This window comes from Sesamum indicum, linkage group LG9, assembly GCF_000512975.1.
Source record: "Sesamum indicum cultivar Zhongzhi No. 13 linkage group LG9, S_indicum_v1.0, whole genome shotgun sequence".
Lineage (NCBI taxonomy): Eukaryota > Viridiplantae > Streptophyta > Magnoliopsida > Lamiales > Pedaliaceae > Sesamum > Sesamum indicum.
In genome coordinates this window covers 9,416,746-9,431,376 of record NC_026153.1, presented here as the reverse complement: position 1 = coordinate 9,431,376, position 14,631 = coordinate 9,416,746, and the positions used below count along the sequence as shown (strand labels likewise).

Genomic DNA, 14,631 nt, shown 5'->3' with positions numbered 1-14,631 from the left:
TATAATTTTTTAAACAAAAAAGGAATATTCATAATTACGTGAAATCTCATGGAAGGTCGTTGTAATTTACCTTAAATTTAATTCATAATTCACCCAAAATTTTAGAAATTACACCTAGACCCTTCAAGCATGGAAATTTACAATTGTACCCCTCCATTTTGGATGAAAATGCTTATTTGAATGAAACGGTCTTTATTTATGTGTTGTTGACCAAAATACCCTTGAAAACGTTATATATATAGACCACTGAGGAGGTGATGGTCACATTCAGTCCTTGTTGCTTCGTCTTTGACAAGTAATTTTTGCATATATAATCATGAAAATTGCAATTTTAATCACATAAGTATAGAGGGCTGACAACTTTAGTCATTCGAGAATTCATTTAGGCAATTAAATACTATAATTTAAAGAAATTGACATATAAGGGGAAAAAATTTCCACTAGAAATTGCAAATTTGATCGGAATTTGTCATGTGCCCTATGTGAGCCATAAATTACTAACAGATCAATTTCGACGGATTTTATTCTAATTAATGTACCATTATATTTTTTAAATTGACGGTGTTAATTACAAATTAAATTTCAACAGGATAAGAATTAGGGAAAAAATATTATTTTAGTCCGCTAAGTATGCCTAGTTTTAATTTTAGTCCGATAACTATGTCCATATTTTTTTATGTCTAGTAACTTACGAAATTGCTTACTTTTAGTCATTTGACAGATTTTCGGACAATTTTACCCCTATGAGTGCATATGGACTAAAACTGCCTTTCAAAAGTTGCATATGGGTAAAATTATCAGAAAATCTGTAAGAGGACTAAAAGTAAGCAATCTCGTAAGTTATTGGATCTAAACAAAAATTGACATAATTATCAGACTAAAATTAAAATTAGACATACTTAGCGGACTAAAATAATACTTTTCCATAAGAATTATCACTGTACAATAGCTTTAGGACCAAAGTTGGTCAAGTATGTAAGAAAATTGTGAAGGCATCTATAATGGGTGATACTTTATTCCTGGTAGAATTCAATTTGGTAATTAAACCCAACAATTTAAAAGAATTGGCACATTAAAAAAAACAGTTGATCGAATATTATAAATTTAGTCAAGATTAGGCATGTGCCTCTCACGTGCGCCTCAAATTCCAGCCAGGATTGCAATTTCAAATGAATTTTGTCTTCAATGTGCTAATTTTGTAAAATATTAAGGACTTAATTGTCAAGTCAAATTTCAACAAGACTCAAACTGTAAACTCCCTATAATAACGGGATCGAAATTATAATTTTTCCTATATAATCAAGTTTTTCATTCATATTAGGGTGCATTTGGAACCTAAGCTTTGAGAACGTCCATTCAACTTTCTCATGCCACGTGTATAAAAAGGGAAAAGTATTATTTTAGTTCGATAAGTATGCCTAATTTCAATTTTAATCCGATAACTATGTCCATTTTTGTTTAGGTCCAGTAACTTATGAAATTGCTTACTTTTAGTCCTCTGGCAGATTTTCGGACAATTTTACCCCTATGTAACTTTTGAAAGGCAGTTTTAGTCCATATGCACTCATAGGGGTAAAATTGTCCGAAAATCTGTCAGAGGACTAAAAGTAAGTAATTTCGTAAGTTACTGGACCTAAACAAAAATGAACATAGTTATCGGACTAAAAGTAAAATTAGGCATACTTAGCGTACTAAAATAATAATTTTTCCTGTATAAAAATGACATCATATATTTTACTTAAAAAAAGTTATACACATAAGATATATATTGAATAGAGTAGAATATGAAATAGGGTTTGTAATGAAAAATCTGATCAGTCAGTAGACGTAAATTAGAGGTGTTGTCCTCTAATCACCATGACGAGACCGATCCCTTCTTTTTAGCAGACTCGACTATGAATATGATTAAAGGGTATAAATATCTTAGATGAGAAAAATGAAAAGAAAAAATAATTACAAAATAGGTTAAAGAAAGTGGTTTAATGAGTGAAGAAAACCATCTTTTGAGAAAAATATAATGGACATAGGACTCATAACATATCCTTTTTGAGTCAGCATGGGACGTAGTTATCACAAAAGTCCTAAGACATAAATCCAAACTAGGTACAGACACACACATATATATATATATAAATATATGCACACAACATGCAACTGCATTAATGATCTTGTCAAGTTCCAGAGGTTGCTGCTATTGACCATTGTACTGGAATTATGCTATCAAGACTTGATATATATCAGAGCAATTAACATATAATGTCCATCGTTGTCGGGTTAAAGCGTGCAGAGATGAATTCATTCATTCGAACGGACAGAGGCTGTATTCATGGAGACACGAAAGCGTGCTTATGATTATGACGACCAATTATGACCCTTTGTCACACCAAGTGTTTCGCGATTCAATAAATTTAATTTAACTAAATCTTTTATTGTAAATTAGTGTTTTATATTGCATTAATAGTATAGGTATAGATTTTGTAACTACAAATAGATGTGCTTTGTAGTTATAAATGGATGGATTGAATTTTTTATTTTAAATAATGTTGCATCTTTTTTTCCGCACATTACAAAAAAGATGATTATTTGCTTTCTAATTTTAATAGTTATGAACTAAAATTATGTAAATAAGTTTTATTGACCATGATTAAGTAAAATCAATGCAAAACATACATAGTGTTTGGATTTGTGTTTTGAGTGTTTTGTTTTGGTGTTCTGGATATAGAGAGAAAAAAAAATAAGATAAATAAGTGTGTTGGAGATAAATGGTCTGTTTGAATTTGTGTTTTGAGGTAATTAAAATATTTAAAAATAAGTGGTGTAGGTTTGATGTTGGGATTTTGAAGATAAAAAGTATTGTTCATTGTCAAATCATTTCTCTTTTATATTATATATATAAGTGTATATATATTAAAATAGAAAGTTGAAAAATAAAAATACACACAGATAAGGTGTAAAAAATACAAAAACAAACATTGGTTGTGTTTTATCTTGTCTCGAGAAATGCCAAAATATGAAACCAGACATAGTGATAGATTTTCTACCAAAAAAAGTTATTTACCATGGTTCAGAGCATGGTAAAAACATTTGCTATGGCTTACCATTGGACAATTTGTTGAAAAGAGCGGCCAAATATATATGCATAAAAGAGGCCATGAGATCTAAAGCAAACACAAGCAGCAAAAGAAAAATTCGAGATTGAGAAAGAAACAGTCCTTGGGGAGAAGGACAAGTAGAAGGGCAGAGGCACTTGCCCCCAAGCAATTTCGCAAGATACACCCTCCTCAAGACCAAGAGTTGAAATTTTGATAGTTGTAAAGCAATAAGGAAGTGAAGTGACTTAGAAAAATAAAAGATAATCCAAAACGATTGAAATCAGACAAGTATTGCAGGTTTCACAAAGACCAGGGGCACATCATCAAGAATTGTTACAATCCAAAGAATGAAAATGAAAGTTGATTCAAAGGGGGTATTTGAAAGAATATGTAGAAAACATCCCCAAGAGCATGCGTTCATCCTAAAAAACATAACATGGGATTTAAGAAAGCAGAAAGTTACAGGAGAAAAGAGAAAGAAAAGAGAACCTCTCCACCACAGGAATAATAGGAGTTGTAAAGGATGGACCTGCCAGAGGAAACTCGGACTGAGCATGAAAAACATTGATTAGGGTAGTATCCCCCTCTCAAGAGATACTGCAAATAAGTAACCCTCGCCGAAGTACCAAATAAAGAAATCACCTTCATCTTGAAAGATTTGGATAGGGGAATACCCCCCCCCCCCCACATAATATCCCCCCCCCCCCCCACATAATGACGCTCCGTAATTTCGACAACAATATCCAATTTTGGGTGAAGAAAGTGCTAGTAGATAGAGGGAATGCAGCTAACATCTATTCTTTGCAGCTTTCTCCCAAATGGGAATTAGAGTTAACATGTTAAGGAAAGTAACTTCCCACTAATGGGATTCAATGGAAGCGTCATAGAGCCCCTTGGTGAAGTCGCCTTACCCATCTTGATAAGAACTACCCCTCGGCGAGCCACACGAATGTTGAAATTACTAGTGGTGGACGCATTTTCATCTTATAATATTATAATAGGATGCCCAAGCTTACTCCTTCAGAGCAGTGGCATCAACATACCATATGAAGTTGAATTCCCTACTTATAGGGATAGAAGAGCAAAAAGGAGATTGTAGCATTGCAAGAAAATGTCATGTGAACTTTCTCAAGAAAAAGTCTAACCCCCAACAGAAAGAAAAAATCAAGTGCCTAGGAAGGAAAATAACAACGCAAAAACGGTCCATGAATATTCTCCACCATGACCTATGCTCAGGCAACCCGAGCAATAGCAAAAGAAGATGAGGATAGAAGAAGAAAAACTCACCGAGCCGGAAGAATTAAAGGGCGTGTAAGTATCAAAGGTGAATCAGGAAAAATCACCTCGATCGGATAACCATGGAACAAAGGTTGGAAGAAAAACTAATGCAATTTCTTAAAATCAACTCAAATGTTTTTGCATAAAGTGTACATGATTTGGTCGGGATAGACCTTGAAGTTATGATATATCGGCTGAATGTCAACCCAGTTTGTCAACCTGTGAAGCAAAAGAAGAGCAATTTTGGACTAGAGATTGAATGAAATAACAAAAAGAAGAGGTAGAAAAGTTGCTAAAACCTAGGTACATCGACCTAGTGCACTAACCGGAATGGCTCGCTAACGTTGTTTTGGTTCCTAAGCCAAACAAGAAGTGGAAGATGCGCATTGGCTTCACGGATTTGAACCAAGCATATCCTAAAGATTCATCCCCCCTCCCGGGGGTCGACACATTGGTAAGCTTGATAGCGATTGAGAAATGATGAGTTTTTTGGACGCCTTCCAAGGATATAACCAGATTTCCCTCGAACTTGAAGATCAAGAAAGGACAAACGTCATTACGAAACAAGGCATCTTTTGCTACCGCGTAATGCCCTTCAAACTAAAGAATGCAAGCGCAACCTATCAAAAATTGATGAACAATGCCTTCAAGCAGATGATTGGGCGAAATATAGAAGTCTACATTGCCAATATGCTGGTGAAAAGTCGTAATAGAGAAAACCATTATGCAGGAATTACAGGAATGCTTTGATATAGTAAGGCATTTAGAGATGAACCTAAAACCCTCCAAATGTACCTTTAGAGTGCAAGGAGGAAAATTTCTGGGATGCTTGGTTTCACATCGAGGGATAGAGGCAAACTCATAAAGGATAAAAGCATACAGTGGAGGTTCAGCGCTATCTCCGCACACTGTATGCAGCACGGGTCATGACGAGCATATAGTAGAAGGGTCACTTGCACCAGGCGTTGGCTATGGTTTTCTACTTCAGGCCGATGGTGCCTCGGGCACCCAGAGTGGTGCGTTGGAGTACCCCCTCTCCGACGTGGTTCAAGCTTTAATTCGGATGGGTCCTCGCTCGAGAACCCCAGGCCGGCAGCAGCGGCAAGCATTATTCGGGATGCAATTGGACAGGTGCGATTAGCATACTAGTTTGCTTTGAGCATAACCACTAGTGTGGTCTCAGAGCTTACTGCTGTCTGGCGTGATTTAAAGCTAGCTCGAGCACACAGTTTAGCACCCATAGTGGTTGAGGTGGACGCTACCGTAGTTCTCCAACTCTTACAGTCACGAGTATCTAGGATGTGGGAGGTGCAGCATTTAATCAATGCGCATTGTGCAGCTCCAACAGGAATTAGGATCGAACGTACGACATATTTTTTTGGAGGCTAATGGAGCAGCTGATCATCTTGCGAAGGACGTAACTTCTTGACAATTGAGTTGGGTTATGTATTAGGAGGACATTACGGGAGTACAGCGAGGCATTATCCTACTTGATAAATTGGGCACTCCCTACCTTCGCCGGTGAGCTTGTGTGATGCTTTGAGATTGAATTCTAGGCATTGGGGGAGAGATTGGCAGGGGGCACTATGCAGCAGGTCCGACCACCGTATAAAAGGCAGGCATGTGTATAGGTCAAAATTCTATTTATTTTCTAGACTCAAATAGACTTTGTTCTTTTAGTGTTAATCATTGATGTTGCACATAAATTAGAATTTTTCACTATAAAAAGAGTAAGTATTCCTTGTTTACTATTTTTCAATTGTACAGGCTACGATTTTTTTCGAAAGTAATAAACAGGTAGGGGTCCGCCAAACCCCACACCTAGGCACAGGCAGCTCTTTGAAATAAAATAAAATAAAATAAAGAATAAAAAAATACAAGAGATGAACCCTCCAACATCAAAGAGAGGTCCAGAAGTTCATAAGAAGAATGGCAACCCTAAGCAGATTTCTCTCTCGAGGAGCAGAAAATGGATTACCCTTCTTCAAAATTGAGAAAAATAGAAGGTTTTTCATGGAACAAAGAGTATCAAGAACCATTTGACAATCTGAAGAAGTATTTATCCATGCCATCGTTACTAACTGAACCACAATCAAGAGAAAAGTTGCACGCATACCTTTTCGCGTTCAAGGAAGCAGTAAGTGTTGTACTAGTGAGAGTGGAAGGAAAAAAAATCAGCCTGTTTATTACATCAGCAAAGTACTGCAAGGAGTAGAGTCAAAATACCTCCCCCCCCCCCATTGATAAACTTGTACTAGCATTGGTTGTGGCATCAAGGAAATTACGTCCATACTTTCAATCTCACCAAAGCTTTGAACATATCCTAGCAAACCCGAATGCCTCTAGAAGGATGATCCAATGGAGTTGAGCAAACACCACCATAAAAAGCGCAAGTTTTGGCAGATTTCATCTTAGAGATTGCATGGGAAAAAATAGTGAGTAGTACTAAGTATGGAAAATGTTCATTGATGGATCTTCCACTTGAACAAGGAGTGGAATTGGTATAGTTATTAAGAGTCTGAAAGCGGACGGCATGGAATATACCATCACCCTCGATCCCCTCTTCAAATACAAGGCTGAATACGAGGCTGAATAGCAAATTTATTCACACTGTAGGAGCTAGAAGAGTACACAGCGTTCAGTTATTCCCAATTAATGCTCAGTTAAGTCGAAGGAGAATATGAAGCAAGGCAAAAGAAAATGACGAAATATTTGACGAAACTATGAGAAGAAATGGAGAGGTTTGAAGAATTCAAAGTAAAACAAGTTCCTAGAGAAGAAAACTCAATAGAATCAGCTGGCTAAACTAGCAGTTCGACCTACTTGTTTAGAGGGAGAAGCATAACTCTATTGTTAGTAGCTAAACCCACAGTAGACATGGGAAAAAAACAAGAAAAATAAGCGAAGAAGTGCTCATGGGAGAAAACCTCACCTTAACATGGACAAGCCCCATCATCCGATTCCTCAAGGATGAGATTCTCCCACAAGATCGAAAAGAAGCAAGGAAAATGAAGACGTGACAGGCAAGGTTCATTTTGATAAACGATGATCTATACAAAAGAATGTTCTCGTCCCCATTGCTCAAATCGATCAAGCGGAATATGTCATGCGAGAAGTTCATGAAGGCAATTGCAACAAATTAGGGAGCTCATTCCCTCGTTAAAAATGTTTTGAGGTAAGGATATTACTGGCCAACTATGTTGAAAGGCGCCTCAGCCTTGGTGCAAAGATGTTCCCCATGTCAATAACACACAAATCATCTACATAACCCCGTTGCCTTCATGAAAACTTTAAGAAAGCCCTTGGCCAATTGACATGTGGCGGATGGACACAGTAGAAAAATTACCTCACACAGTCGAACAAAAATAATACCTAATTGTACCCATCGACTATTTCACTAGGTGGATCGAGGCAGAACCACTTGCAAAATCAGCGACAAGGAAGTGATTAGGTTTGTGTGACATCATCTGTCAATTTGGATCCTTAGAGTTTTAATCAAGAGTAATAGAACACAAATTCAGGGGGGCAAGTTGAAAAGCTTGTTAGAAGAGCTAAAAATCAAATAGTTGCTCATTTCGGTAAACAACCCACAAGCAAATGGGCAGGCAGAAGTGACTAACCGAATAATCGTCCATTAGTTAAAAACACGACTAGGGGACGCCAAGGAAAATTGGTTGCATTAACTTTTTGGAGTTTTGTGGGCATATCGCACCACTGCCAAGCAATCCACACAAGAAACCCCTATCACCTTAGTATACAAAACAGAGGTTGTGCTCCTACTAGATATAGGTGAGGAACCATGGAGGATAAATCTTATAACATCGAGATAAATTCAAAATTTAGAAGGAAAGATTTGGCTTTGGTTGAAAAAATGAAGGATATGGCTGAAAGGAGGTTTCAAATCTATAAAACCAAGATGGTTAGAGCTTATGAAAACAAAATATGCCTCCGTGGTTTCAAAGAGGGAGATTTAATTAAGTGGAAAACGAAAGCTGCAAAAACCCATTGGAATATTAGATACCAATCAGGATGATCCCTACATAGTGACGAGGTAGTAGGACTAAGAGGAGATGGCTAGCCACTTCCCCGCACTTGGAATATAAAGAACTTAAAAAAATATTATGTGTATTTCTCCCTTTTGTTATGAATAAAGTTTCTACTTTCCACTTGGTATTGCCATTTCAATTGGTTGTAATGTTTTCAAAATGCTTACACCTGTGAGAAAATTCCAAAGACTCAACAACCACACATTTATCTAGAAACAAAGCAAAATACTACCTTGAGGGGAGGTACTCCCCTGAAATAGAAGGCAGGAATCTAATATATAAATGGGAGTTCCATAGTATGACAATTCCAAACACAACTCTCAAGAAAAAAGAGAGTATATAAAGAAAAAAAAGAAGACAACATAAACAAACCAACTTATATATCAATAAAATATTAAAACATCGTTCATAACAAAAATGTAAAACAACTTCAATTTATAAGTTCTAATAATTTAATTGACGATATTGGTAAACTCATTTGCATGAGTAATGACAGCAACAACTTCTTCATTTAGAGGATTAGCACCTTCACCACCTTCTCGAACCCCCCAAGATCCGCCACTAAGGGGTCAAGAAATAAGAAATCCTCTACGAGAAAACTTCCCGTAAAACGGAGGGTAGCGCGATAGTCTCGAATAATTCAATCATATAGATCCTCAGCCTCGACAAGGGTGCCAACTCAAATTCTCCAAGTTTCTCACTCTTCGTTAAAATCAGCTCGAACACACTCCAAGTAAATCTTGCCCACCTCGGACTTGAGAAAATTAAATTCTGAAGCAACTTCCTAGTGAAGCGAGTCCCTAAGGTCCTTCCCCAAAGTAATGGAATGACCAAGCTCCCCCTACAAACGCTCTTTTGTCTTGTTAGTCTCAGCCAGAGCTAAAGATATACGATTAATCTTCCCCCAATACTTCCAATGCGCTTGGAAGCCACCTCTGCTAAAGTCTTCACCTACCAACGATAATAAAATCAAGGTAAAGCAACATCCAGAAAGAAGAATGAGGAATCATAGTACAAAAAGGATGAAGAAAAAAAAACACACACCCTTGCAGGCTCCCCACATAACATACTCATAAAATCATCGTCTGAGAGGGTGAAAAACGTTGACATATCAGAATCACTTATCACGGGGCGAAGTCTTTCTCACTAGTTGAACATCCGTAGCATTCCAATAAGAAGTAATGCCTTCACGATTATTGGTCCCATAGGTACAGTAACCTTTGCCTATGCCATGAGAAACTAGATTAGAAGAAGCATCCCGCAGACGCTTCGAGCTACTTCTACCAGAAGTAGGAGGGGCCAAACGCCGACCACTGGAAGCATCCCTTGTCTGCTAAGGGCTAGATCCTTGCCTATCATCAGAGACCTTCCCATGAGAAGGAGGGGGAGGAGGACAAGAGCAAGAAGTATTTCTTGAAGGATTTTCCCGAAACCTTAAACTGACGCACCTCTTCTAAAGAGATCTTCTTGCCTACAAGAGGTAACAATCATTTTAAAAACTATAAGTACCAATTGCACCAAAATAATGAAACATGTAAGAAAAGAAAAATACCATTCGAAAAGAGATCCGTCAAGTCATAAACTTGGTCGAATAACACGGACCTGAGAAGAAACGCAACACTCCAAAAACTTACAATTATTGCGGAGGTGAAATGATAAGAAAGAATCGTTCACCACCTTCTTAACAAAGAATAGAGTATAGAAGGCTCCAAGAAAAGGATCTAGATCTAGTTCTCTAAAACAATGAAGGAATCCCAAGAAAAACGTGAAGGCATTGAGACTGAATTAATTGATATTAAGACCTATGCTCCTAACAGTCTCTACCAACAAGGGGTGAGGAGGAAAGGTAAAACTCGAAGAGAAATACATGGAATAAACTGTGAAAAAATCCAACAGAGGATGTTTTATTCTGTCCTTAAGGAAAAGAAGGAGGAACTCAACTGGAGGAGAAGAATTGTAGTTCTCCTTCAAGAAGCAAGATTCGTCATAAATCAAAATGTTGTCGCATGAATCGACATCCATGACACGATACCAAACCGTAGGTGCGGAGGAACATTCTCCTATAACCTCGTCAAAAACTTTCTTATTCACAACCTTAGGAGAAAAAGAGGCAGACTCAAAAGAGACATCTAGAGAATCAGCAGGACAATTTAGAAGATTGCATATAGTCTTAATGACATCTAAAGCAAGACCATCGTCATCCCATCTAAAACAACTAGGTTGGGAGCACAGGAAGAATTTGGCGGATGATGACGCAACGGACCCTCGCTCGAAGGAATAAGACAAAAGCGAGAAGAGACCCCCCGACTAACAAGCCGAGGCATATTGCGTCGACTAGCCAACTGGACGAGGCATCCTCGACCCTCCTAGCCGAGATCATCCTGGCCCCCTCTTCGGCTGAGACGGACGTGACTAGAGCTAGGGAAGACCCTACCTTACCAAATAAACAACAGACATCGACGCTAATAAGAGTATTATGAGAAGCTAACGACAAACAAAGTACGAAGGAAACATAATTGTGAAATCGAAAGAGCAAATCTTAGAAATCAAAGAGTACCTGGATCAGCCATTTCGAGAATGAATGAAAGATGAACTACACTGAATGAAAAATAACACACTAACAGAAAAGACACCCATTGAAGATCAATAAGTCAACTACATTTAATGTCTCCCATCAATAAGGAGCTTAATCTTTGGGAAGTCAAAGAGTAATTCAAGCAATTATAGCATGATGAATGGGATTATGGCCACATAAAGAGAAATAAGACATTAATGAAGAGCCAGCGAAAAGACCATTAATTTACCCCTCACGAAGTTTCTATCTGTACGTGCATCGTAAGAGACAGAGGGGTGAAAGAGTAAAGATTCATCACTTACCTTACTTAGTTTGGTTAGTATAAAACGGAGCTCTCTTCCTAGCATAAGAGCGATCAATTTTAATTGGAAAATAAATTCCATTATTCAAGACAAGATTCTTCACTATTTTAGTAACTCCAGATTACAAAAATCATTTGCTACATATCAATGATTATACTCTATTTAGTCACTAGAATAAAATAATAATTTTCATATATTCTTGTTAATTATTCTTGTTAAACTCTAACCATCTATTCGAGGTTGTAAACCTTTTTTTTCACAAAAAAAAAAAAAAAAATCAAGTCAGTCAATTTAATTTTGTCATTATAAAAAAAGCATTTGATCTCAAGCACCAGTTTTAATTTAGCTTTGAATCAAAATATGGACAGAAATGTAAAAATTCTATTTACTTAAATAAGGGAATAAAATTACAAATTTACCCTAGTACAATCTTAATTACAAAGTTGTACTAGGGCCCGATACAAAGAGGACATTTTCGCCTTTTTCACCTCCACCTTCCCTAATTCTCCCTTGAAGCATTACACTTGCAGAGTATTTTCACTTAATCTTACCTATAAATCAACATATAGTTATGTTATTACATACTTCTCAATTTGGTAAGGACACTTTGATCTCTTCCAGTCGTCTTCTCATTCTGAATTGTCGTCTCAACGACATTCTTTTCCAACCCACTAACCGCCTCAAGAATGCCATGACCTAAGTAAATCACCAAGGATGAATATATATCAATAAAAACGTTAATTCAATGTTCTTAATTAATGTAAACATGTCCTCCTTAACCTCACCTCGGATGGTTCTTGTAATGAATAAGATGCATTCGTCTCTTTGGGAATCTTGGACACAAGAATCCCAAATCCTTGACCCCTCTCTCTCAGCACCTAATCAAATGTACAAGGGCGAGACCATCAAAACTCAAGAAAGAACAAAATTGTCTCATTTTACACTATTATCCTTAAAAATAAGGGTGAATAGCAATTTATCCCCAGTGATATGAAAAATGAGCACATTACTCACTTATAAAAAATATATAGCAACTTACCTCCCTATACTTTTTAAAATGAAGCAATTTAGGGAGGTAAATTGTTTTATTTTAAAACTCATGAGGGGGTAAATTGTTGTATTTTAAAAAATATAGGGAGATAAATCATTATTTATTTTTTTTTAAGGGGATAATTTACTCATTTGCAATATTACAAAAGGGTTGCTACCATTTTTCCCTTAAAAATAATATTGTCATCGGCTGCAGTTTAAGAGGGTATTTTTTAAAAATATATATCCTTTTTTTTTTTGAAAAAAAAACTAATCTCGAGACGTTCCGCATAGAAGGTATTTTAATACACTATTGAAGCAAATATTTTAAAACCTAGGATACCTTAAAAGCATCTTCATCGCTTCGATCATCTCCGATGTAAACAGGAAAGACATCAGTGCAATTTGCATAACCTGACGAATGAGATCCCACGTAATTGATTATGTTGTTAATGAGGTCGGGACCATCTAAGCAAAGAACTAATTAAAAACATTAAGAGATGATTAACAAAGGATTAGTAATTAACTCACCAAGTGACTCTAATAGGAACTCAAGAGCCTTCCCTTTGTCCCATTTAATAGTTGGACGGATTTCTAACACCTGCAATAAAAATTTTCCCTTGGATAAGTGAAGGTGAGTCATTTGTCTTATCTCATATCAAGAAGTCATATCAAAGTTCTTGAATGTACATCAATGTACAATCCACTAAAGCATGTGGTCCACGATTAAATAATTTTTTAAAAAAATAGAGAAAATAATTAATTTTATATTTTTATTAATATAAAATAAAATATAAACGTAAATTACAACAAATTGAATACGTATATAGCTATTTTGTCTTTTGAACAAAAAACCTAAAAAAAAAAAAAAAACCCGAGTCTCTTTCATGTTTTTCCAATGCAATGCTTATACAAAAATATTGATTTTACAAACATCACACGATTGATCACTATTTTTAAATTCATTTAGCGTATGGAGTGTCACACACCTTTCTTCCTTGGGTCAAACGAAGGTTGGGGTAGTCTTCCAATACAGCCCCAACTTGCTTGGCCAGTTCACTCCATTTCTGCAAGTTGATGGGAATATGCATCAAATCTCGGAAATAAAATACTACCTAGCGTAGCTTTGTAATAATTGGGACAATAATATGGATTAATTAAATACTAATTTACTAATAGAAAATAAAAAAAATATATTTTAGACATATATGTATGTGTGTATATATATATACATAGACACACATACCATCTCATCAACGCAGCGGAAATGTACAGAGACGCAGAATTTGTTGTTCTCCACCCTTGCCCCTGGTGTAGATTTTGTCACCTCCAAAAGGGCTTTATAAACCTGAAAATTGTCAAATTATAATTATTATTTTTTCAAAAGTTTAAAAACTAATTGGGTGTTAATTACTTAAAAAAAGAGATTAAATAATTTAATATACTTAATTAATTACCTCGTCGATCATGGGCAGAAATTCACTTGCTGGCTGGAAAAGAACAGCTTGAGCACCCTGCTATCAGTTCCCATCAATATTTTTCACCAAAAAACAACAAAAAATATATATACATATATATAGAGAGAGAGAGAGGGGAGAGAGAGAATCCAATTACATGAGAGAGAGAGAGAGAGAGAGAGCATACTTTCTTATATTTGGAACCTTTTGATGGGCCTTTTATGTCCATGCCATGGCTTCCAGCATAATACAGCTCTGCCAGACGCACAAAACTGTACACCTTTACAGACACAACAACAACAACAAACTAGCAATTATTTCAAGGTCTTACAACACACACACACACACACACGCAGACGATGAAACTATGTGCAGTTTTCCGAAAGGACAACAAACGACAAAACAAATATTATTGTTTTTTTTTTTCAAGAAAAAGAAAAATTGTACCTTGTCCCTGCACCTCCCACTCACTATGGCAGTGGGAAAATATCTAGCAAGTTTCCTCACTGTCGCCCTCATCTGCAGACAACATCCAAGAATTACCAAAAAGTGATTTTTACACGCACTAACACGTGTGCGTGTGTGTAATTTTCTTGGAGTGTATGTGTGTGTATATATACTGACCGCTTCAGACATGAAGGCTCGATCAGGGTCGTCCACTATGGGTGAAAGGGTGCCATCATAGTCCAAGAACATGACAATTTGCTTTCCCTTTGAGGCACTTGTGATTTGCTCGAACATGTCTAGAGCTGATGGATGGTGTAGCTGTTTCATCAAATACCCTACTTGTCATTACATGGAAATACCCATACGTATATATGTATGTATAGGTGGGTATATGTACATACATGC

At 36.5% G+C, this 14,631-nt stretch overlaps 1 protein-coding gene across 1 annotated transcript in view; it reads right to left on the bottom strand.

Moving 5' to 3' along the window:
• The window catches only part of LOC105171188 (probable trehalose-phosphate phosphatase J), a 3,585-nt gene continuing 618 nt past the window's right edge, over window positions 11,665-14,631 (bottom strand). Inside the window, exons 3-12 of the mRNA XM_011092219.2 lie at window positions 14,404-14,544; window positions 14,227-14,298; window positions 13,967-14,059; window positions 13,780-13,836; window positions 13,569-13,670; window positions 13,312-13,389; window positions 12,854-12,923; window positions 12,666-12,736; window positions 12,079-12,171; window positions 11,665-11,989 (exon numbers count right to left, since the gene is read on the bottom strand). Coding sequence (XP_011090521.1) covers window positions 11,882-11,989; window positions 12,079-12,171; window positions 12,666-12,736; window positions 12,854-12,923; window positions 13,312-13,389; window positions 13,569-13,670; window positions 13,780-13,836; window positions 13,967-14,059; window positions 14,227-14,298; window positions 14,404-14,544 — 885 coding nt within the window. The 3' untranslated portion in view covers window positions 11,665-11,881. The remainder of the gene's footprint in view (window positions 11,990-12,078; window positions 12,172-12,665; window positions 12,737-12,853; window positions 12,924-13,311; window positions 13,390-13,568; window positions 13,671-13,779; window positions 13,837-13,966; window positions 14,060-14,226; window positions 14,299-14,403; window positions 14,545-14,631) is intronic.